Source organism: Piliocolobus tephrosceles, chromosome 1 (genome assembly GCF_002776525.5).
Source record: "Piliocolobus tephrosceles isolate RC106 chromosome 1, ASM277652v3, whole genome shotgun sequence".
Taxonomy (NCBI): Eukaryota; Metazoa; Chordata; class Mammalia; order Primates; family Cercopithecidae; genus Piliocolobus; species Piliocolobus tephrosceles.
This window is the reverse complement of record NC_045434.1, coordinates 178,307,643-178,327,651: the sequence shown is the minus strand read 5'-3', so window position 1 is coordinate 178,327,651 and position 20,009 is coordinate 178,307,643. Positions and strand designations below refer to the sequence as shown.

Sequence of the window (20,009 nt, the reverse complement as noted above, 5' to 3'; positions counted from 1 at the left end):
CAGAGGTGACCCCAGCACCCTCACCCTTACTCCCCAGAGGTGACCCCAGCACCCTCACCCCTTACTCCCCAGAGGCAACTTCCCAATATCCCCAGCTCTTAACCCCAAGTTGCCCAATGCCTGACCCCCCAGTGGGGGATCTCCAAGCATCCTTGACTCCAAAGAGGTGACTCCCAGTGCCACTGATTCCCTGAGGTGATCCAAGGCCCTTGAGTCCTAGAGGTGACTGCTGGTACCCCTGATCGTTGTCCCCCAACCCCCAGCCCAGCCTCAGCCCAATATCACTTACCCCTGGCCTGATTCCTAGAGGTGACTAGAATTTAATGTCAGGGCCGAAATAGTAATTGAGTAGATTGCATTCCTGTTGGTGCCCTCGCAGACCTCACTTGTGCACCTGTGGGACCCCTGCTGGGACAGATAGGACAAGAGCCAGTGGGTGCTGGGCACAGCTCCTGTGGACCCGACAAAGGGGAGCTGAGCAGGATGGGAAGGGGGTGTGGAAACACAACGCCCACCCCTCTGAAATTGAAGGAGGTGGGTGTATCTCTTAGGAAGTAGCCACATTTGGTATCAGGCTGGCTGGGAGAAGGGCCTAAAGGGTGTGTGAAATGTAAACAAGGGCTTCCTGGGCTTCTTGAGGCTGCTCTGTGACTTGTGCTAAACTTTCTGGGGATGGAAGACCCAGAGTAGTCATACCCAATCTGTGCTTTTCCTTACAAAGTTCATTCTAGGCAGGGAAATAGTTATAGAAACGGGCAGTTATAGCACAAGGTGATCAAGGCAAGGTGTTCTCTTGGCAGAAGAGGGATTGGTGATGGAAGGCTTCCTGGAGGAGGCGATGGTAAACTGGAGTTTGAAATAGTTACTCATTTAACAAAGATTTGCCTCACGCCTGCCTTGGGCACAGTGTTACATTCCCCAGGCTAATAGAGGAAACCAGCCTGGATAAGGGGAAATCATATCCGGAAGAGTCTGGAATGTGAACGTGTATGATACATGCCGAGAGTCTGAAGCTATTTGATTTTAAGATCTCTGAAGGCTGATAGTGACAGTGGGGTGGAGGGAAAGTCAGGTCTGGATGTTAGGGGTTTTTCTTCTGTTGCCCTTTCACCATGTAAGTGTCAGGGGTCTTGAATACCAGATGGGAGTTTAACTTTTGTCCCAGAGGACTGGGGAGTCATGGAAGAACCTGAAGCAGGGAGAAGCGGGGTGGGGTTTGTGTTTGGAAGGCACACTGTTTGAGCTTTAGGAAGGCGAAAGCCTGGCATAGCCGCTGGGTGGAGCAGGAGAGATAGTCAGCCTGGCCTGAAGGAATCTAAGGAGTCCAAGGGAACATGGTGGGACAGGGTCTGGGGATGGAGATGCTGTGTCTCCAGCTTGAGCAGGAGGGTTTTTCTACTCTGAACGCAGGGGGTAGGAGCGGGGGAGGTGGTTTGTAGCCCTGGTGTGGGGTTGGTGCCTCGGAGAAGCATGAGGCACTGGGGAGTGCAGGGAGCTGATGAAAAAGCAGTTCTGATGAAAACTGGTTAGCAGGAAACGGGTAAGAGACCAAGAGAAGACAGGCTTCAGGGCATCCGGGGGAGGAGTGGAGCTCCACAGTATACGCCAGGAGCCTTGGTCCTGTTTTAGGAGTAGCCTGCCTGGGTGCTACCATCAATTACACGTCTGGCTTGGTTATAGAGGCGGCAAGATAGCAAGAAGTTTCTGGCTTGAAGAACTCTGTGAATGTTGGATTCACGGATTGGGTATGACGACTCTGAGTCTCCCACCCCCAGAAAGTTTAGCACAAGTCACAGAGCAGCGTCAGGAAGCTCTTGTTTACATTTCACAAACCCTGTAGGCCCTTCTCCCAGCCAGCCTGATACCAAATTCAGAGTTCACAAACTCTGTGAACTCTCTCTACGTAGTTGCTGTTGCCTAAAATCCAGGAGTTCTGGATTATTCTTTTCCTCGCCCTACATATCCAAATCCATCAGCAAGTTGTATCACTGCCACCCCTAAAACATTTGAGTCCATTTGCTTTCCCCCTTTACTGCCTCTACCCTAGTTCAACCTCTGGGATCCTGCCTGGACTACTGCAGTGGCCTCTAACTGGTTTCCCTGTTTATGGCTTGCCCCCCAAACTGGGTTAAACATTTCTTAGAGCCTTTACACATTTCATTCTGTGAGAATGAAAATATGAACTGCTCACTCTGACTTAGAGCCCTGCCCTTGCACGGTATAATCGAACCTCCAGGCTAATATTCTGCTTTTCCAGGTGTCCCATTCAGGTTTAGCCACTCAGCTGTGCAAAAATCTTCCCAATTTAGGGTCAGCATGTGCTCTGACCTCTGCCTGGAGTGCTCTGTTCGTGCCCTCAGCTCAATGTCACATATGCCCTCTTGTCTCTCTTAGCACTCCGATGTTTTCTCTGTTACCTGCCTCCCCTAGAGAAGCCAACTTGCCCTGAGAGGAAGGACCCCACCTGTCATGGCTATGGCGGTAGCCTTGGTGCTTAGAGCACAGCCTGGCACGTAGTGGTGCTCAATAGCTAGCGAAAGAGTCACTAAAGAACGAGGAACAGAGAAAATGGCACAGGCGTGGGGAGTAAAAATGATGCATCTGATTGCGCTTGAGATGCCTGTGGGGTGCCTGGTCTCAGGCATAGAAAGGTCCGAGCTGACCTCATACTGTGGCTTATGCCTGTAATCCCAGCACTTTGGGAGGCCAAGGCAGGCAGATCACTTGAGGTCAGGAGTTCGAGATCAGCCTGGCCAACATAGTGAAACCTTGTCTCTACTAAAAATACAAAAAAAAAAAAAAAAAGACTGGGCACGGTGGCTCATGCCTGTAATCCCTGCACTTTGGGAGGCCAATGTGGGCAGATCACCTGAGGTCAGTAGTTTGAGACCAGCCTGGCCAAAATGGTGAACCCCATCTTTACTAAAAATACCAAAAAAATTAGCTGGGCATGGTGGCGAGCAACTGTAATCCCACCTACTCTGGAGACTGAGGCAGGAGGTTGAGAGGCAACCTCTTGAACCCAGGAGGCAGAGGTTGCAGTGAGCTGAGATCGCACCACTGCACTCCTATCCTGGGCAACAGAGCAAGACTCCATCTCAAAAAACCAAAACAAAACAAAAAGCCGGACATGGTGGTGTGCACCTGTAGTCTCAGCTACTCAGGAGGCTGAGGCAGGAGAATCGTTTGAACCCAAGAGGCAGAGGTTGCAGTGAGCTGAGATTGCGCCACTGCACTCCAACATGGGCAACAGAGCAAGACTCTGTCTTAAAAAAAAAAAAAAACTGAGCTGAAAGATTTGTGAGGGTGTCAGACTTCTGTTTTCTGACTGAAGCAGGTGAGATCTCTGTTTTGAGGGCCAATGCAAGAGCAGAAGGGCTCCTGCCAAGTCAACCCTGGAAGGAGCCAGGATGGCTTAAGCTTAGGCCACAGAGATCCCATATTGGGTTTGGTGGTGGTAACTTAAAAATCACTAGATCAGCTGGATGAGGTGGCTCACACCTATAATCCCAGCACTTTGGGAGGTCAAGGTGGCAGATCATCTGAGGTTAGGAGTTTGAGACCAGCCTGACCAACATGGTGAAACCCCATCTCTACTGAAAATACAAAAATTAGCTGGGTGCAGTGGCAGGCATCTGTAATCCCAGCTACTCGGAAGGCTGAGGCAGGAGAATTGCTTGAACCTGGGAGGCGGAGGTTGCAGTGAGCTGAGATGGCGCTATTGCACTCTGTCTCAAAAAAAAAAAAAAAAAAAAAAAAAAAAAAAAAAAAATCACTATATCAGATTTGAAAAAGAGACTTTATTTCTCCTTTATAAAGGGTTACAACCTGCAGGCTGGCCATCCGATTGGCTAGGAAGCAGAGCCTCCAGCCAAAGCCTTAACAGGCACTTCGAGGGAGGGAGGAGTGAGATAGGAATTTTAGTTGAATGGATTGGTCAATAGGTTATTGGAGGAGCTATGAATATTCATGGAGGGGATCCTGACATATGCATATTGAACAAACATGCATGTTATATACCATCCATGTTCACTTTGGGGTGGAGACTTAATATTTAAATGTATTGCAGTTAGGCCCTATACGTCAAAAAGACAAAAGTACTCAAGTGTGCAGCCTCTGTAAACTGGCTAGAACCAGTTCACAGCCGATGGTCTTATCAGGAGAAAGTTACTGAAATCAGTCTCTTGTCCCACCAAAGCTATAGTTATGGCTTGTGGAACAGGGGCGTAGGGGTCAGCATCTGGCAGTGGGTGAGCTGCAAATATTTTTCTATTATTTTTAGCTTTAATATATTACCACATTATGCAAATTGTTTTAATATTGGTTATCTCAAGTCCAGTACTTGTTTAGCTGCTACAGAAAAAGAAAATCCTTGCAGCAGTTAGAGCATAGTCTGTTCTTTAAGTGCAGAGGTGCATGACTTAACCTTTGCCTGGCATGGCCTTAGATCCTATTTATAATTATGTATCTTATTGACACAAAGAATGCATTCTCTCAGTCTTGTGATCTCTGCTTTGATGTTAATCCTGGTCATTTGTTGTATCTAAACTGCAAAAGGGAGTGGGCATAACAAGGCATGTTTGACGTCCCTTCCCATCATGGCTGGAAACCCTGTTTTTAAGGTTTCTCTGGGGTCCCCTTGGCCAAAAGGGGGTCCATTTAGTTGACTGGCGGATGTAGGATTTTATTTGTAGTTTACAGTTGTTAGCCCTGATACAGACCATTTCCATCCTATCTAGGTTTACCAAGATTCAAAACACGAAGCTGACCATGAAGCGGGACGGCATTGGGTCAGTGCGGTACCAGGTCTTGGAGGTGTCTCGGCAACCACTCTTCACCAATATCACAGTGGACATTGGGCGGCCCCCGTCGTGGCCCCCTCGGGGCTGACACTAATGGACAGAGGCTCTCGGTGCCGAGGATTGCCTGCCAGAGGACTGACCACAGCCTGGCTGGCAGCTGCTCTGTGGAGGACCTCCAGGACAGACTGTGGGCTTTGTTTTCCGAGGGTCTTCAATAGGCCCCCTAGCTATACCTGGAAGTTTCAGAACCCACTTTGGGGGCCTCCTGCCTGGGCAGGCTCTTCAAGTGTGGCCCTCTTTGGAGTCAACCCTCCTTCCTGACCCTCTCCCCCTAGCCCAGCCCCAGTCACTGTCAGGGTCGGGCCAGCCCCTGCACTGCCTCGCGGAGTGGCCTGGGCTAGGTCACTCCACCTCTCTGTGCCTCAGTTTCCCCCCTTGAGTCCCCTAGGGCCTGGAAGGGTGGGAGGTGTGTCTAGGGGGCAGTGTCTCTTCCAGGGGGAATTCTCAGCTCTTGGGAACCCCCTTGCTCCCAGGGGAGGGGAAACCTTTTTCATTCAACATTGTAGGGGGCAAGCTTTGGTGCGCCCCCTGCTGAGGAGCTGCCCCAGGAGGGGACCAGAGGGGATGCGGTGTCGCTGCCTGGGATCTTGGGGTTGGCCTTTGCATGGGAGGCAGGTGGGGCTTGGATCAGTAAGTCTGGTTCCCGCCTCCCTGTCTGAGAGAGGAGGCAGGAGCCCCAGGGCCGGCTCGTGTTTGTACATTGCACAGAAACTTGTGTGGGTGCTTTAGTAAAAAACGTGAATGAAGCAGCTCCCTTGTCTGGGGGTGGGGGTCTGGTCCCTGAACATGGTTACCTTGAGTGTGTTGTGGTGGAAGGGCACTTGGGGTACCTGGCCCAACAAGTAAACCTGACCCGGGCCATCCTGGCCTAGGCTTCCACCGGCCTTAAGGGGAAGTTTGTCCTTGCACTGCTTCCGGGCCAGTGGAGGCGACGAAATAATAAACCCGGTGACCCAGATTTCTCAGGTCTTAACACGTTCCCTGAGGCCTAAAGGTGCCCAGGGCCGAGCCCAAAATGCTTAGGGTCAGGGCTCGGTGGAGCACTGAGGTAAGTCTGAACTCCCAGCCGGCTTGCGCCGCCCGCCGGACCACACACGGGAGGGGGCGGGGCCTAGAGTCGCGGCGTGGTTTCCCGGGTGATGGCCACGCGGAAGAGGTGGGGCTAAGGGGCTGGTTCCCACTGCCTGGCTTCTGGGCCCGCGGCATACGAGTTGGCCAAAAGCCTGGCAGAAGAGCGCGCCAAGGAATGGCGATTCTGGACGGGGCAATCCCAGCTGAGGGGACCGGCGGCAGAGCATGGGTGGGGCTTGGGAGAGGGCGGGCCTCATAGAGCGGCGGGGCTTGGTAAGCGTTGCCGGCGGGCCCGCGGTACCTCCCGCACTCTGACCTGCGGCCTGGAGGTCTGAGCTGGGGACGGCGGCGCGGGTGGGTCATGCCTCGTCACTCCCCCTCGCTGTGGGAGCTGGTGGAGGAGCACATTCCGCTCCGGGAGCGACCCGAAGTGAAGAGGATTCTGGGGGAGGCGGCGGTGGACCTGAGCCTGGAGCTGCGGGCGGAGGTGGGGAGAGGGAAGGTGGGCCACGCCCCTGGATGTGATTTCCCACTTCCTGCGGGTCTCAGGCCCTGCTGGGGAACTCCCGAGATCCTGTTGGGTCTCACTGTTCTGGCCCTCTCCCCTTTGACTCCGTCCTTTCCCTCACTCCCCCAGCCCCCACCATTCCGGTCACTCCCCTCCCCAGTCGCAAGGTATGCCAGCTCTCCTTGCAGGTGGCGATGTTACGGGCACTGCTCCAAGAGGCTCGATCCTCTCAAGCCCCCAGCTCCAGCCCCATCTCTGACCCCTCTTCTCTTCTGGCACCACCGCCTCTCCTAAAGGACCTCTTGCGCCAGGAACTCCGGCAGTTGCTCCAGGGTCTCCGACACAAAGCCATCTGTGAGGGCAGGTGGGAGCCTCAGGCCTGGGTCCTTTCCCCAGATACCAGGTGGGCTAGCCCCGCCCCTAACAAAGAGCCAGGGTTGCCTTTTCTGTGGTTTCCAGAAAGGAGCCTCATCTTCCTTCCTGTGCACCTTCTGCAGGGACCAGGCCCAAGCTTGGGTCCAATATAGCCCCAGGGTCCTGCACTTTGCCTTGGAGGAGCCCAGGTGTGATTTGCCAGAACAGGAGATATTCCAGATGAGAGGTGGTGGGCCCAGGTAAGGTGATGGTAGGAGAGAGGGATCTGTCCCTGCTTGGCAGAGGGCCCTAGCCAACTGGTGGGTTGCACCTGGCTCCATGCAGGAGGTTCCAGTCACGGGCTGGCCACTTCCACCGCCACTTGTGATAGAGATCAGCACATGAGGGCTACCAAAACCCAGAGGAAACACCTGCCTAGCCTGGGGACAGGCAAAGCTTCCTGGAGAAAGTGGTTTGATCTGCGTGTTGTAGTATGAGGAGCAGTTTTCAGGGAGATGAAAGAGAGAAGAGCTTTGTAGGAAAAGGGAAGAAAGGAGGCCATGTCCAGCAGGCGATTGCTCCTCTGGCCTAGAGAACAGGAGTGAGGGCTGGGTTAGGGAGGCAGGGAGAGCTGAAGAGGATGGCTACAAATGGTATTTACAGCTGGGACTGAATGAGATAAAATATTCATAAGTGGATGGCAGCAACTTCTTATTCTAATCCTCACACAGCCTGAGGTGGGCAAAGTCTGCACTTTGCACAAGAGGAAATTAAAGGCCAGGCATAGTGGCTCATGCCTGTAATCCCAGCACTTTGAGAGGCTGAGGCAGGAGGATGGCTTGAGGCCAGGAGTTTGAGATTAGCCTGGGCAACACAGGGAGACCCCATCTTTACAAAAAGTGAAAAAAAAAATTAGGCGCGGTGGCACATGCCTGGATTCCCAGCTACTTGGGAGGCTGAGGTGGGATAATTGCTTAAGCTCAGGAATTCGGGGCTTCAGTGAGCTATGATTGCACCTGTGCACTCCAACCTGGGTGACAGACCCTGTCTCTAAAAAAAAAAAGAAGAAGAAGAAGAAGAAGAAGAAGAAGCCTGGGTAACATAGTAAGACCCTGTTTGTGCAAAAAATTGAACAGGTGTGGTGGTGCACACCTATAGTCCCAGCTACTCAGGAGGCTGATGTGGGAAGAGCACTTGAGCCTGGGAGGTCAAGGCTGCAGTGAGCCAAGATGGTGCTGCCTCACTCCAGCCTGAGCAACAGAGCACAATCTTGTCTCAAAAAAAAAACAAAAAGAAAAGAAACTAAAGCTCAGAAGAGATAGTGCTTTGTCTGAAGTCACACACAATGAAAGGTAGCAGAGCTCATTTGCAAAACTAGGCTCCCAAACTCTCACTCTGCACTATATTATATTGCCTTTGTGAGAAAAGAAAGACAGTGTCTAAGAGAAGTGATGTTTGGGTTCTGAAGGCCTGGGGTGAGCAACATGGGGAGAGTGATAGTGACTTCATTGCCAGCAGCGGTCACAGAGATCTCAGCATCATCAAGGACCAACTGAACGTGTCCAACATTGACCAGGTGGCCAGACACCTGAGGTGAGGCCCAGGGGCACCTGCATGTGTGTAGGCAGGGGTGGAGACAGGGATGGATCTTGACGTGCTGGGATTGTGAGACAGGAGGAAGGTAACATACTTGGTGGGGACCCATGTGTGTCAGGCTGAGAGGTGGAAAGAGCTGGCTGCTGTAGAACTAGTGAGGTTGCTTCCAGGAAGCAGCCAAGTACAGATGCCATGGCCAAGCCTGCCTATAATCTCAGCCATTTGGGAGGCTGAGGCAAGAGGATCATTTGGGCCCAGGAGTTCGAAACCAGCTTGGGCAACATGGCAAAACCCCATCTCTACCAAAACACACAAAAATTAGCTGGGCATGGTGGTGCACGCCTGTACCAGCTACGTGGGAGGCTGAGGTGAGAGGGGGTTGATTGAGCCCTGGAAGGCAAGGCTACAGTGAGTCATGATGGGTGGCAGAGCAAGACCCTGTTTTAAAAATAAATATAAATATCTTGACACTGGGGGTAGCCACAGAGGTTTTTAAGCAGAGGAAGGGCTGTGATGTGAAGGAAGATGGAGGCAATTAGAATCACAGTGCAGAAGTGCGGGAGAGAGAAGGATGCCTGCCAGGGTGAGGTAGGTGAGGGGAAGACACTTCCTGCCCAGAAAGAGCCTTGTGGGGGCCAGAAGTCTATGCTGGGGCAGCCCACCAAGAAGCAGAGGGCAGTGTGGGCTGAGGAAGGACAGGTGGGGTGGGGGTCCTGCTGAGGCTGGAGGTTGGGGCCGTGTGGTGGACTCAGCTGAGCCCTGGTCCTATGTCTCGGGTTCTCGCTGCTGCTCCCTCATGTCCCAGGGGCCTTCTGGAGGAGGAGTGTCACACCTTGGAGAGGGAGATCCCCATCCTGCAGGTGAGCCGAGGCCCTGGGCTCTCCCGCGAGCCTCACTGCTGAGGGTAGACTTTCATGCTTCTCACCTGGGTGAGGCCCATGTACCTGCGTGCATGCATAGGTGCGTGTACAGGCTGTGTGAGTCCTGCATCCGTTTCTCAGGGATACATGCTTGTGTGCACCTGCAAAATCCTAGAGGCCCAGGATTCTAACTGAGCCCTTAAGGCCAGGGCCAACCGTTTTAGGTCTTTTGCCTCCTTACTTTACCTGAGTCTGGGTACAGGCCCCACCACTATCTTGCCAAACTCAGCTCTTCTGCAAGGCTGGTATTCCCTGGGGGACATGGCTGCCCTCATGGTGGATGGGCTGAAGGGGCTACATGGGCATGCCCTAGGGATCTTGGCCTCTGTATCCTGCCTTGCCCCACCCCTACCTTAAGTCTGGGCACTGACGCAGCTCTCCCTGCCTCTCCCTGCAGCGCTGCCTGGAAGAGGAGTATATGAGGCCTTGCCACCCCTCGGAGGCAGCCCTGGAGCCCACCCTGGCAGGTGAGGACACAGATCAGGGCCCAGAACACCCAGCCTCCTGCTCCCACCCTACACTTGTACACACCCTAGAAGAGCTGGGCACTGGCTCAGCCGAATCTCTCCTTCAGAGCTAAAGGAACAGAAGAAGGCCATGGAGCAGGAGCTGCAGGCATCTGTGGGGCCTTCTTGTGTCTCTCCCAACCACAGGTAACCACAACAGTAGACACAGGGCAGGGTGGACTGAAGGATCAGACCACCACCCCCCACACTTACTCCTTCCTGTCCAGGCAGTGGCCCTTGGGGTCCTCCAGGCAGGGCCTCAGACCCCTGCTTCCTCTCTGTGGGGTTGCACCTCTCCAGTGCTGCCTGCCTGCACCTCCTCTGGAGCCCTGCCTTCGACCTCGAGGCCAGGCCGCTACCCACCGCTGGGGTCGGCAGCTTCAGTACAGCCCCAGGGAAGGGTCAGCTTCCAAGCCCATGTCCAGTGCAGCACCCCAGGCCCCAGCCTGAAGGGCTGGTCACCGAGTAGGCTCTGGCTTCTGCCAGGACGCACCCATCTGCCACTGCTGCTTCAGCTGCCTTGGCCTAGCCAGCTTCAGATCTGGTCTTGGACGAGCTCTCGCCAGGACCCCAAGGCTGTTGGTCCGTCTGGCCCTTGCCCCACCCCCTTGCCAGATCCCTGGTGTCTGGAGCTGAGTGGCCGGGCATCGGTCCCAATCATCAAAGCCTTTGGCCTTTCTCCTCCCAGGCCTCCACAAAGGCCTGGCAGACAGAGGTCCCATTCCAGCCTGACTCTTGTCCCCTGGGGGACCCAGACAAAGCACAGCAGCCACTCAGACAGGAATAGAAATTTCATTAAAATCTATGGACTTTAAAATCTTAGTGGTGCACAATGGGCAGGGATGGGCGGCGCACCGTTATTGCTACAGAGGATTAGAGGTGGCTTGGCCGGGGCTGCCACTGCACAGAGGACGGACAAATGGACACTTCAGGGATTCAGACACTTCAGAAGGGGCTCCCACTCCGGAGAGGGGAGGGGCATGTGGGCTGGGGCCATTTGGCACATGAACAAGGGCAGCACATTTGGGAAGACTGGGCCTTTAGCCTGATGGAGGAAGGGCAAGGGGGTGTCGTGCAGGGTCCCCTTCCCCGGGGCGCTGGCCTCAAACCTCCTGTGGAGCAGCCCCCATCCCATCCCCCAGAAACAAATGCTTTGGGCAGGCTGCTGGGTCACGGTCCTCTGCTGGCTGGGCCTGGCAGCCAGGGCTGGAATGAGGGGCAGAGACCCTGGAGCAGCCCAGTGAGGTGCAAGCAGGCCTGGAAGACAGACTGGACCCGAGGCTGGGGGTGCGGAGGTGGCAACCACAGAGAATACAACGTTTACAAAAATAATTACACAGATAAACGGGGCTGGGCAGCACAGCCTGACAAGTAACACTGCACAGCCCCCAGCCCCTCATCCTGCCCCTAGGGAGGAAGAGCCAAATGTGCCTGGCAGAGGCTGGGGTCTGCTCTGAGGGCAGGAGCACTAGCCATGGGGCTGGAGGCCCACCCAGAACCTCAGCTCAGGGCAGGGTATAAGGGTATCAGAGGCCACGTAAAGCCGCCCAGACCGCTGGGGACCTGGCCCGAGACCCCTCCAAAGTGCTTTGGACCTCCCAGCAACCCTCCACTCCCACTCCTCCCCACAGCTGCCATCTTGGCATCCAAAGGACGTGTAAACACTGGGGGCACGAGCACGAATGACTGCACTAGCAGTAGTGACCAAGATGACAGCAGCTGTCCTGGCCAGGGCGTGGCAGGGGGCAGGTGGAGACACCTGGCCTCTGCCTCACCAGTCTCTGTGTTGGGAGCACGGGGTAGGGGTGGGGCCACTCCCCTGGCAGCTGTGCTCATATCCGGGAGGCCTGGAGGCGGCTGGAGCCATTACTGCCCACAGTGGGGATCTGGGCCTTGTCCGGGTGCAGTGGCTGGACCTCGAAGCCGTCGTCAGGAGAGGGGATTATGGTGGGGGTGTAGCGCCCAGTCCGGTTCTCCAGGAGGGCAGGGCCCCAGTCTCTGCTTGGCTTTGTGGCATTTTTCAAACGCTGCATGAGGTAGGCATGGGGCACAGGGGCAGGGCACGTCAGGGGGGAGCCCTTGAGCCCCTTCCAGCCAGCCCCTCCCATTTCGCCTGGCTACCCAGCCTTCCCCCGCCCTCACCTGGAGGAGGGTGTCCCCGTCTGTGCGGCAAAGCTGGAACATGGCGTAGAGGGGGATGCAGAGGACGGAGGACAGAGCCATGAGGAAGCCAATGGCCACGGCCCAGCCTGGGTACTGGTAGTGGTTGTAGGTGATCGGCTGGTACTGGATCACAGTGAAAACTAGAATAAACTGCACGGGGCAGGTGTGGGAGGGGGCATGAGGCCGGCCCAGAGCCCAGACCCAGGCCATCCCTCTACCAGCACCCTTTCCTCTCTGGCTCCCCAAACTAGAAAGGGGCATTTGGGGCAGAACAGGGACAGCTGTCAACATCTGTGCCGTGGAAGAAGCAGGCAGGGCCAGGGGACCGGGGCACTGTGGGCAGGAAGGCTCTGTGGAGGGAAGTCTGTCTTTGCCGCGGTCCTGAACTGGCCGAGCACAGTCGAGCTGCTGCTGCCTTTGGAAGTCAATCAGTTCTGCTCAAAGACTCGCTATGGCTTCCCCTGGCCAACTGAAGTAAGGCCACATCCTGGACCTTTAGGCTGTCACCTGGCAGTGCGACCTCAAATTGTCTTGCCTGCCACACTACCCCGCCCTCAGTGTTTCAGTCACACCCAGTGTTTCCCATCCTCTCTTCATTTATTCTGGGGAATCATCCTCTGCATCTTCCTCTGTCAAACCCTATGCCAGTGCCCTCTCCTTCAAGAAGCCATCCCAGATTTCCCCCATTTCCTCCTGCAGGGCCTCCCCTCAGCGTTTTCCACCTGCTTCCCTTAGAGTGGCTTGGTTTAATGTTCCCATAGACCTGGGAGCTCCTGGGATTGCATCAACTCTGGGGGTGCAGTGCCCAGTGCAGTGCCTGCCACAGCCTCTTGTGTTGATTTGAACTGATTTGTACAGAGAGGCAGAGGAGGATGGAAAGAGGGTAGGGCAAAGCCCTGCCTGTCTACGGCCGTGGAGACAGGGACGTTCAGCCTGGGGAAGCTCCACGGGCTGAAATGGTGAGTGTCGGGCTGCGGTGCTCTAGGGAGCCTCCTTGGAAAGAGATGAGTGAGACTGGAAATAAGACTTGTGGCTGCAGCAACAAAAGGAGTGAAAGGAGGCAGAAACACAGGCAGTGGCTGGCGGGTCACCCAGAGGGCCTGGGTGGGAGGGTGTCCCAGCACCCTCCTCCTGAGGTTCCAGCCCCATCCTGAAGCACAGGGCCATATTCTAGAATGCAAGACCCGCATCCAAACTGGAGGACCCTCCAGGATGCTGCACACGATGGGAGCTTATAACAGGTTTCCTAAATGGAACAGATCCTGGCCTACGTGTGGACAAATCCCTCATTTGCGCTGACAGAAGGGTGGAGTTTGTCAAAAAGAGCTTTTCAGAAACATGAAAAAAGAAAGCCCCCAGAGAAAACACAACAGCCCAGAAAGCCAGGCTAGCGTTACCCCAAGGAGAGGACTCTAGGCTCCCCTAAAGGTAACTCCAGCCTGGCTTCCTGGGCACAGGAAGGGCCCCACCCGCTGTGCCTCAATCTTGTGGAAACACCAGATCCCAGCCAAGGCTGCCCCTACAGATCCTTTTTGTGCTTGTCTCCTTCCTCCCCACTGCCCTTGGCAGGTGCCCCCTGGTCTCTCCCCAGGACATCAATCTAGTCTGAATACAGGCTGAGCTCCCCTTGGGCCACTGCCCCAGAAGGCATGGCACTCTGGGGTGGTGGTGCCTGCCCTCCCGTGCCTCCCACCACCAACACTTCCACTCCTCCTGTTTCAAAGCTGGGCCAGTGGCCAGAGGGAGAGCCTGTGCCAGGCTCGGGGACATCCCACACCCTATGAGGTAGAGACCTCAGCCCTCCACGGGCCTTTATTCAGAAACATGAGCCACAGGGGAAGTCCGGCGCTTAGCCCCCTGTGCCACTGAGGCATTAAACATGACAAGAGTGTGGCTCCGAACACTGCCCGGGCCACTGGGCCAGCCCTCTCACTGTCACTCAGAGATGGCCCTGCCTGTCCTCTGCGGAGTGACCATTACACTGTCAATACCTGCCTTCCCCGAATCCCACCCCAAACAGGAAGGAGCCAAGTCATACGGTTTTAGCCCCTGGACCATTCCTCCCTCCTGCAGAGGTGCTTCTAGTGTGGCGCTGGCCCAGGCTTGGAATTGGACTACCTGATTTGAATTGTGGCTCTGCCTCTTATTAGCTGTGTGACCATGGGCCAATTACTTATCCCTGTGCTTCAGTTTCCTCATCTGTAAAGTGGGGATAACAATGACACCTTGGAGAGCTCTACCACGGGTTACATGGGAACGGTGTGTGGAAAGTGCCTGCTTCCTTGCGTGGTGGATTCCTTCCACCAATTCAGCTCCCTGATGGGAATTTCTCAGCTGTTGAATATTCATAAAACCTGGAACACCCCCCACCCAAGCCAGCCCACCTCACTGCCTGGAAGGCTTGCAGATTGTCCCCATGTAGAGCTGACATCTGATTTCACAGCCTGGTCTACCGGCCTTGGGCTGCTGCTGGAACACTGGTTCCCACCACATAGCCAAGGCCCTGGAACACTCTCCCTAGAGGGATGGGAGATGAGGCCCGCAGGCAGAGGCTGACACGCTATCCGTATTGACTCCTGAGTCCCCCGGGGTGCCAGGCAGGAATGCCTGAGCAATGTCTGCAGTCAAATACAGGCTGTGGCACTCCCCTCCTAACCTGAGGCCAGGGCCCGGGCAGCTCTGAGTCGCCACACGCCTCTCTGACTCTCTCCAACCTCCCTTAGCTTCCCGAAGGCCAGAGTCATGGGTATGGAGCTCCGGCCAGGTGCGGGAGCTCCCGCTCTCCCTCCACTGGGTCCCGAGAGATGGACACATGGCCAAGGGGCAGAAAGGGAAGGGAGGGGCCGGCCAGGGAACTCACGAAGATGATGGCAGGAGAGACGAAGCGCCAGCAGATCTGAAAGAAGAGGGGCGGTGGGAATCCCAGCATCATCTGGATGTCCTGGAAGTAGTTCTGGTGCCCTGGAGAGAGGAGGGGTCAGCAGGCCCACAACACAGAGTGGGCGGGCCAGGGGCCGGGTGACGGGAGGCCGGAGGCTCGAGTGCTCACCATAGATGTACATGATGGCCACACACATGATGCAGGAGATGACCACCAAAGAGAAGCTGGCCGCATAGTTGTCCATCAGCAGCAGCCAGTAGATGCCTGCCTGGGGAACAGTGGGGGGCTGTGGGAGGTGCCTGCAGCCCGGGCTCCCCGACCCTTCCCTGAACATCCTGGCAACTCTGAGCCAGCCCTTCCCTTACTCAGCTCTTACCTGGCTGGTGAGGGGGATGCCCAGCAGGAAGCCAGCCACAGCCACACCCAAGGTCACATAGGTCTTTTTCTGCAGGATCCACTCATTCCCCACCTCATCCACAATGGCTGTGACCAGCGTCTCCAGGAGGCAGAACTGCAGGATGTGGCTGTCAGATGGGGACCTGCGCCTTGTTCCTGTCCCCTCCCTCCCCCAAGCCTCCGGTCCACGTCCTGCACCTCATACCTGAGTGCCCAGCCCCAGCAGGATGAGCATGAAGAAGAAGAGCAGAGACCACAGCGGGGAGATGGGAAGTAGTGTGAGGGCCTCGGGGTAAGCCACGAAGGCCAGGCCGGGGCCGTGGTCTGCCACGCGGGACACATCCACCCCCAGGTGACTGGCCATGAAGCCGAGGATGGAGAAGATGACGAAGCCCGCATAGACGCTGGTGGCACAGTTGGTGATGCTGATGATGACGCTGTCCCTGATGGGGAGGAAAACAGAGTTCAGCTTCCCTCTCCCCAGTTTGGGCCAAGAGGAGACATGGAGACAGGGAAAGTTCTAGGAACAAGGGCGCCCCCAACTATTTTTTGGGGGGTGGGAGACAGGGTCTCACTCTGTTGCCCAGGCTGGAGTGCAATGGTGCTATCACAGCTCACTGTAGCCTTGACCCCTTGGTCTCAAGCAATCCTCCCACCTCAGCCTCCTCAGTAGCTGGGACTACAGGTGTGTGCCACCATGCCCAGCTAATTTTCTTTTATGTTTTATAAAGAAAGATGGGGTCTCACTATGTTGCCCAGGCTTGTCTTGAATTCCTGGGCTCAAGTGATCCCCCCGCCTTGGCCTCTCAAAGTGCTGGGATTACGGCATGAATCACTGAGCCTGGCCCCCAATTCCTTTTCTGGTCTGTTCTGGGCATTTTTAAGTGAGCCTGAGCTGCCTGAGTCCTCACAGACCCCTGGGACATCACTGTCCCCATCTCTCTTCTCTCTCCTGCCTAAGCCTCTCTCCCCGTTCTCCAACAACTTTTCCCAGAACCAGTATTCCCAGAACCTCAAGATCATGAGAGGAGAGGAGGCCTGGTGGGCCCACGGCTGCACTGGAGCTGGGATCAGGCTGCAGAGAGGGCAAGGAGGGGGCAGCCTCAGCGCAGCAGGGAGCACTCACCGGTAACAGTTATTGTGGAACTTGTTGTAGGAAGCCATGGTGATGAGGCCTCCCCACGCACAGCCCAGTGAGTAGAAGATCTGGGAGGCGGCATCACCCCACACCTGCAGGGAGGGGCCGGCGGGTGAGGAACTGTGGGCAGAGCCCGGCCCTTCCCCAGCCCGCTTCTGGTTTCCGGTTTCCCTCACTTCCCACCTTGGCCTCCAGGATCTTGTCCCACTGCGGGGTTAGGTAGTACATGATGCCGGTGAAGGCTCCCTCCAGGGTCACTCCGCGGACAAACAGAATGGTCAGCACCACGTAGGGGAACGTGGCTGTGAAGTACACCACCTGGCACAAGAGGGCTCCATGGAGTCTTCCGGGCTCTCCTCTCCCCTCCCCTGGGCACCACCACCCTGGCTCCCTGATCACCACCAGCCCCCAGTCCCTCTCCTGCTCTGCAGTCCCTTCAGCATCCCCTCCCTGCAACACACACATAACCCAGGATCTTTCTGGGTGGGCACAGACCCTGCTGGGGGAGAGGTACTTACTTTCCCTGAAGACTTGACCCCTCGGATGAGGCAGAGGAAGACGACCACCCAGGAGACACTGAGGCAGCCAAGGAGGGGCAGCCGCACCTCCCCAAAGTTCCCGATGTCGTCTGACAGCTTCAGCACGTACAGCCTGGGAAGAGGAGACTGTTACGGATGGCCAGCCCCTGCTGCCCAGCAACAAATTCCCAAGACTCAGGGCCCACCCGGGCCATACCCTCCTTTGTCATGAGGTCCCGGCAGCCACTTTGTGTGACATGGGAGCTACTTCAGGGGCCCAGCCCTGGCCGGCCCAGCCCCCTCCACCTGCTGCAGCCCCTGGGGAGCCCGACACAGTCCACTGCTCTGCAGCCTTTCCCAGGCCCTTCAAGGGCTCCTGGAGGCCACACCCCAGGCTTGGGTGGTCTTCCCAGTCTCTGCACGAGGAGATCTTCTTGTCTCCGGTTGGGCTCAGCCCAGGTCCTTGTTTGCATGTTTCTCCCTTCAGGAATGCCTTTTCCTCATCCTGTCAGGTGTCGCCTCCTCCAGGAAGCCACCAGTGAGCATCTCACCTGCACCCATCAGCTCTATCTCTGATAAACTGAGGGAGGCAGTGGAATGCTCAGTAAAGACTGGACCCTGGCCAGGTGTGGTGGCTCGTGCCTGTAATCCCTGCGCTCTGTGGAGGTCGAGGCGGGCAGATCACCTGAGGTCAGGTGGGTCCTCCAGGAAGCCACCAGTGAGCATTTTACGTGCACCAATTAGCTCTATCTCTGATAAACTGAGGGCGGCAGTGGGCAGTGGAATGCTTAGTAAAGATTGCACCCTGGCCAGGTGTGGTGGCTCACACCTGTATTCCCAGCACTTTGGGAGGCCGTGGTGGGTAGATCACCTGAGGTCAGGAGTTCAAGACCAGCCTGGCCAACATAGTGAAACCCCGTCTCTACAAAAATACAAAAATTAACCAGGCATGATGGTGGGCGCCTGTAATCCCAGCTACTTGGGAGGCTGAGGCAGGAGAACCTCTTGAACCCGGGAGGTGGAGGTTGTAGTGAGCTGAGATTGTGCCACTGCACTTTAGCCTGGGCGACAGAGTAAGAGTCCATCTCAAAAAAAGATTGAACCCAAATTTCTCCCCTCTGGGTGGCTCCATCTGGCACCCTATGCCATACCAGCTGTGATCTTTTGATCAACCAGACATTTATGTGCTCAGCCCTGTGCTAGGTGCTAGGCATATAGGCCTGCAGGGGCATCTCCCCAGCCCTCAGGGAAGAGGGCGGGGAACAACTGCTCTACCTCCAGCACCAGCATTCAAAGTAAAGAAACCATTTCTTGTTTGAAGGTTTTTCTTTTTTCTTTTTTTTCTTTTTTTTTTTAGACACAGTCTCGCTCTGTCACCCAGGCTGGAGTGCATTCGTGCAATCAGGGCTCACTGCAACCTCCGCCTCCCAGGTTCAAGCGATTCTCCTGCCTCAGCCTCCCGAGTGGCTGGGATTACAGGTGCCTGCCACCATGCCTAGCTAAGTTTTGTATTTTTAGTAGAAACAGGGTTTCACCATGTTGGTCAGGCTGGTCTCAAACTCCTGACCTCAGGTGACCCGCTCACCTTGACCTCCCAAAGTGCTGGGATTACAGGCGTGAGCCACTGCGCCCGGCCTGAAGGATTTTTTAATACTTTGTCTAACCATAAATGCTAAACAGGTCGTGTTTTATATTATTATTATTGAGACAGGGTCTTGCTCTATAGCCCAGGCTGGGGTGCAATGGCACAATCATGGCTCACTGCAGCCTCGAACTCCCAGGCTCAATTGATCCTCCCACCTCAGCCTCCCGAGTAGATGGGACTACATGTGTGCACCACCACGCCCAGCTAATTTTTGTATTTTTTGTAGAGTTGTGGTATCACCATATTGTCTAGGCTGGTCTCGAACTCCTGGGCTCAAGTGATCCTCCTGCCTCGGCCTTCCAAAGTGCTGGGATTACAGGCGTGAGCCACCACACCTGGCCTATATTATTTTTGACTGCAAGTATACAGCATTACAATGTTAGGGACTGAAGAGTTTAAAAGGCTAGCCTGGAAACCAAATGATGAATTCTAGCTTTATTTTTATGGCACCATATTCTGTTTTTTGTTTGGTTTTGGTTTTGGAGCACACGCTTTTGAGATCAAACAGCCTAAGGACATTTAGAACCCAACATATTTACAAGTGGCCTCTTGACACATGACATCTCCAGAATTATTCTGCATTGCTTTAAAAACGTCTCCACGTGATATATCTTATTTTCTCAGCCAGGTGGTAAGCGCCTTGAGAACAGGACCCTCAGGAACAGGTCCCACAGGGGCTATGGTTGTGCTGCCTGAGCTTCTATCAGCAGTCTTAGTGATTTAGGTTGCATTATCTCATTTTGTCTTTAAAACCAGGTAGGTATCACGACCACCCAATTTCATGGACAAATGACTGTGAACGACCTCCCAAGGCCACAGCTAATAAGTGGCACAGCCAGGATTTGAGAGGGGTCTGTGTGACTCCAGAGCTGCCATGAAGACCCTGGGGGACAGGATCTGGACCCCACAGGGACGGCAGAGGTGAGAAGGCCTGGTCATGGGTTTAGGGCCCAGTAGCAAGTATCAGACCAGCACAGGGGACTGGAAGGCAAGATTGTGAAGAGGGTGGCGAGGGAGGGGAGGACTCTGAGTGACAAGGTTGAGTGGGTGAGAGGCAGACTTGGGCTCAGAAATCTACCCTTTGAGCTTCTCTCACTTTAGAGTCTCTTCATCTGACTTTTGATTCGCTTCCCTCATTTGTAAAATGGTGATTTTAAAAATCCCTACACAAGCTACCTAACAGGGTTTTTGTGGCACTCCAGTGAGATGGCGCAGCTGTCCAAAGGGTTGTTGGAAAGTGTGGACTAAACACCTGCACAACCGCCCCCACCTAAGTCACCGCGGCACACCCAGCAACAGCAGCACACCCAGCAACAGCAGCACCAGAGGGGCGCAACGCACGCAGATTCTGACAGCAACTGCTGCCTAGCTCCTTAACCTCTAAACGGCAGTCTCTGAATCTGAAAATATGGATACTAATATCTATTTAGATAATATGCCTGGCACGTAGT

The 20,009-nt window shown here is 55.1% G+C and overlaps 3 protein-coding genes across 13 annotated transcripts in view; 2 read left to right on the top strand and 1 right to left on the bottom strand.

The window, feature by feature from the left end:
• The window catches only part of B4GALT2 (beta-1,4-galactosyltransferase 2), a 10,177-nt gene extending 4,566 nt beyond the window's left edge, over positions 1-5,611 (top strand). The window contains exon 6 of the mRNA XM_023221398.1: positions 4,740-5,611. Coding sequence (XP_023077166.1) covers positions 4,740-4,890 — 151 coding nt within the window. The 3' untranslated portion in view covers positions 4,891-5,611. The remainder of the gene's footprint in view (positions 1-4,739) is intronic.
• Positions 5,612-5,811: 200 nt separating this feature from the next.
• On the top strand, positions 5,812-10,634 carry CCDC24 (coiled-coil domain containing 24). Of its 8 annotated transcripts, none has more exons than XM_023221392.2 (8): positions 5,812-6,162; positions 6,630-6,805; positions 6,939-7,055; positions 8,314-8,388; positions 9,197-9,251; positions 9,709-9,778; positions 9,886-9,964; positions 10,049-10,634. In XM_023221392.2, the coding sequence occupies exons 1-8, from the start codon at positions 5,878-5,880 to the stop codon at positions 10,284-10,286; spliced, it is 1,095 nt and encodes a 364-aa protein (XP_023077160.1). In that variant the 5' UTR covers positions 5,812-5,877; the 3' UTR covers positions 10,287-10,634. The 8 variants fall into 8 exon arrangements, with proteins under 8 accessions (XP_023077160.1, XP_023077159.1, XP_023077161.1 ...); XM_023221391.2 differs by having other exon boundaries at positions 8,311-8,388; XM_023221393.2 differs by having other exon boundaries at positions 8,311-8,388; positions 10,045-10,634.
• SLC6A9 (solute carrier family 6 member 9) overlaps positions 10,594-20,009 on the bottom strand; it is a 36,072-nt gene continuing 26,656 nt past the window's right edge. For 3 of the 4 annotated variants that reach the window (XM_023221385.1, XM_023221390.2, XM_023221387.2), the window contains 9 exons: positions 16,914-17,046; positions 16,579-16,713; positions 16,384-16,487; positions 15,463-15,700; positions 15,238-15,372; positions 15,030-15,129; positions 14,841-14,941; positions 11,960-12,130; positions 11,542-11,844 (listed from right to left, as the gene is read on the bottom strand). In XM_023221385.1, the coding sequence (XP_023077153.1) occupies positions 11,650-11,844; positions 11,960-12,130; positions 14,841-14,941; positions 15,030-15,129; positions 15,238-15,372; positions 15,463-15,700; positions 16,384-16,487; positions 16,579-16,713; positions 16,914-17,046 (1,312 nt within the window). In that variant the 3' untranslated portion in view covers positions 11,542-11,649. Of the gene's footprint in view, positions 11,845-11,959; positions 12,131-14,840; positions 14,942-15,029; positions 15,130-15,237; positions 15,373-15,462; positions 15,701-16,383; positions 16,488-16,578; positions 16,714-16,913; positions 17,047-20,009 lie in introns of all 4 variants that reach the window. The other variant, XM_023221386.1, reaches the window with a different exon arrangement.

Coding starts and splice junctions, on each gene's coding strand:
- CCDC24 (XM_023221391.2), top strand. CDS start 5,878: ATGCTTAGGGTCAGGGCTCGGTGGAGCACTGAGGTAAGTCTGAACTCC. Junction 6,163..6,629: donor GGACCGGCGGCAGAGCATGG/GTGGGGCTTGGG, acceptor CTCTCCTTGCAG/GTGGCGATGTTACGGGCACT. Junction 8,389..9,196: donor CAGGTGGCCAGACACCTGAG/GTGAGGCCCAGG, acceptor CTCATGTCCCAG/GGGCCTTCTGGAGGAGGAGT.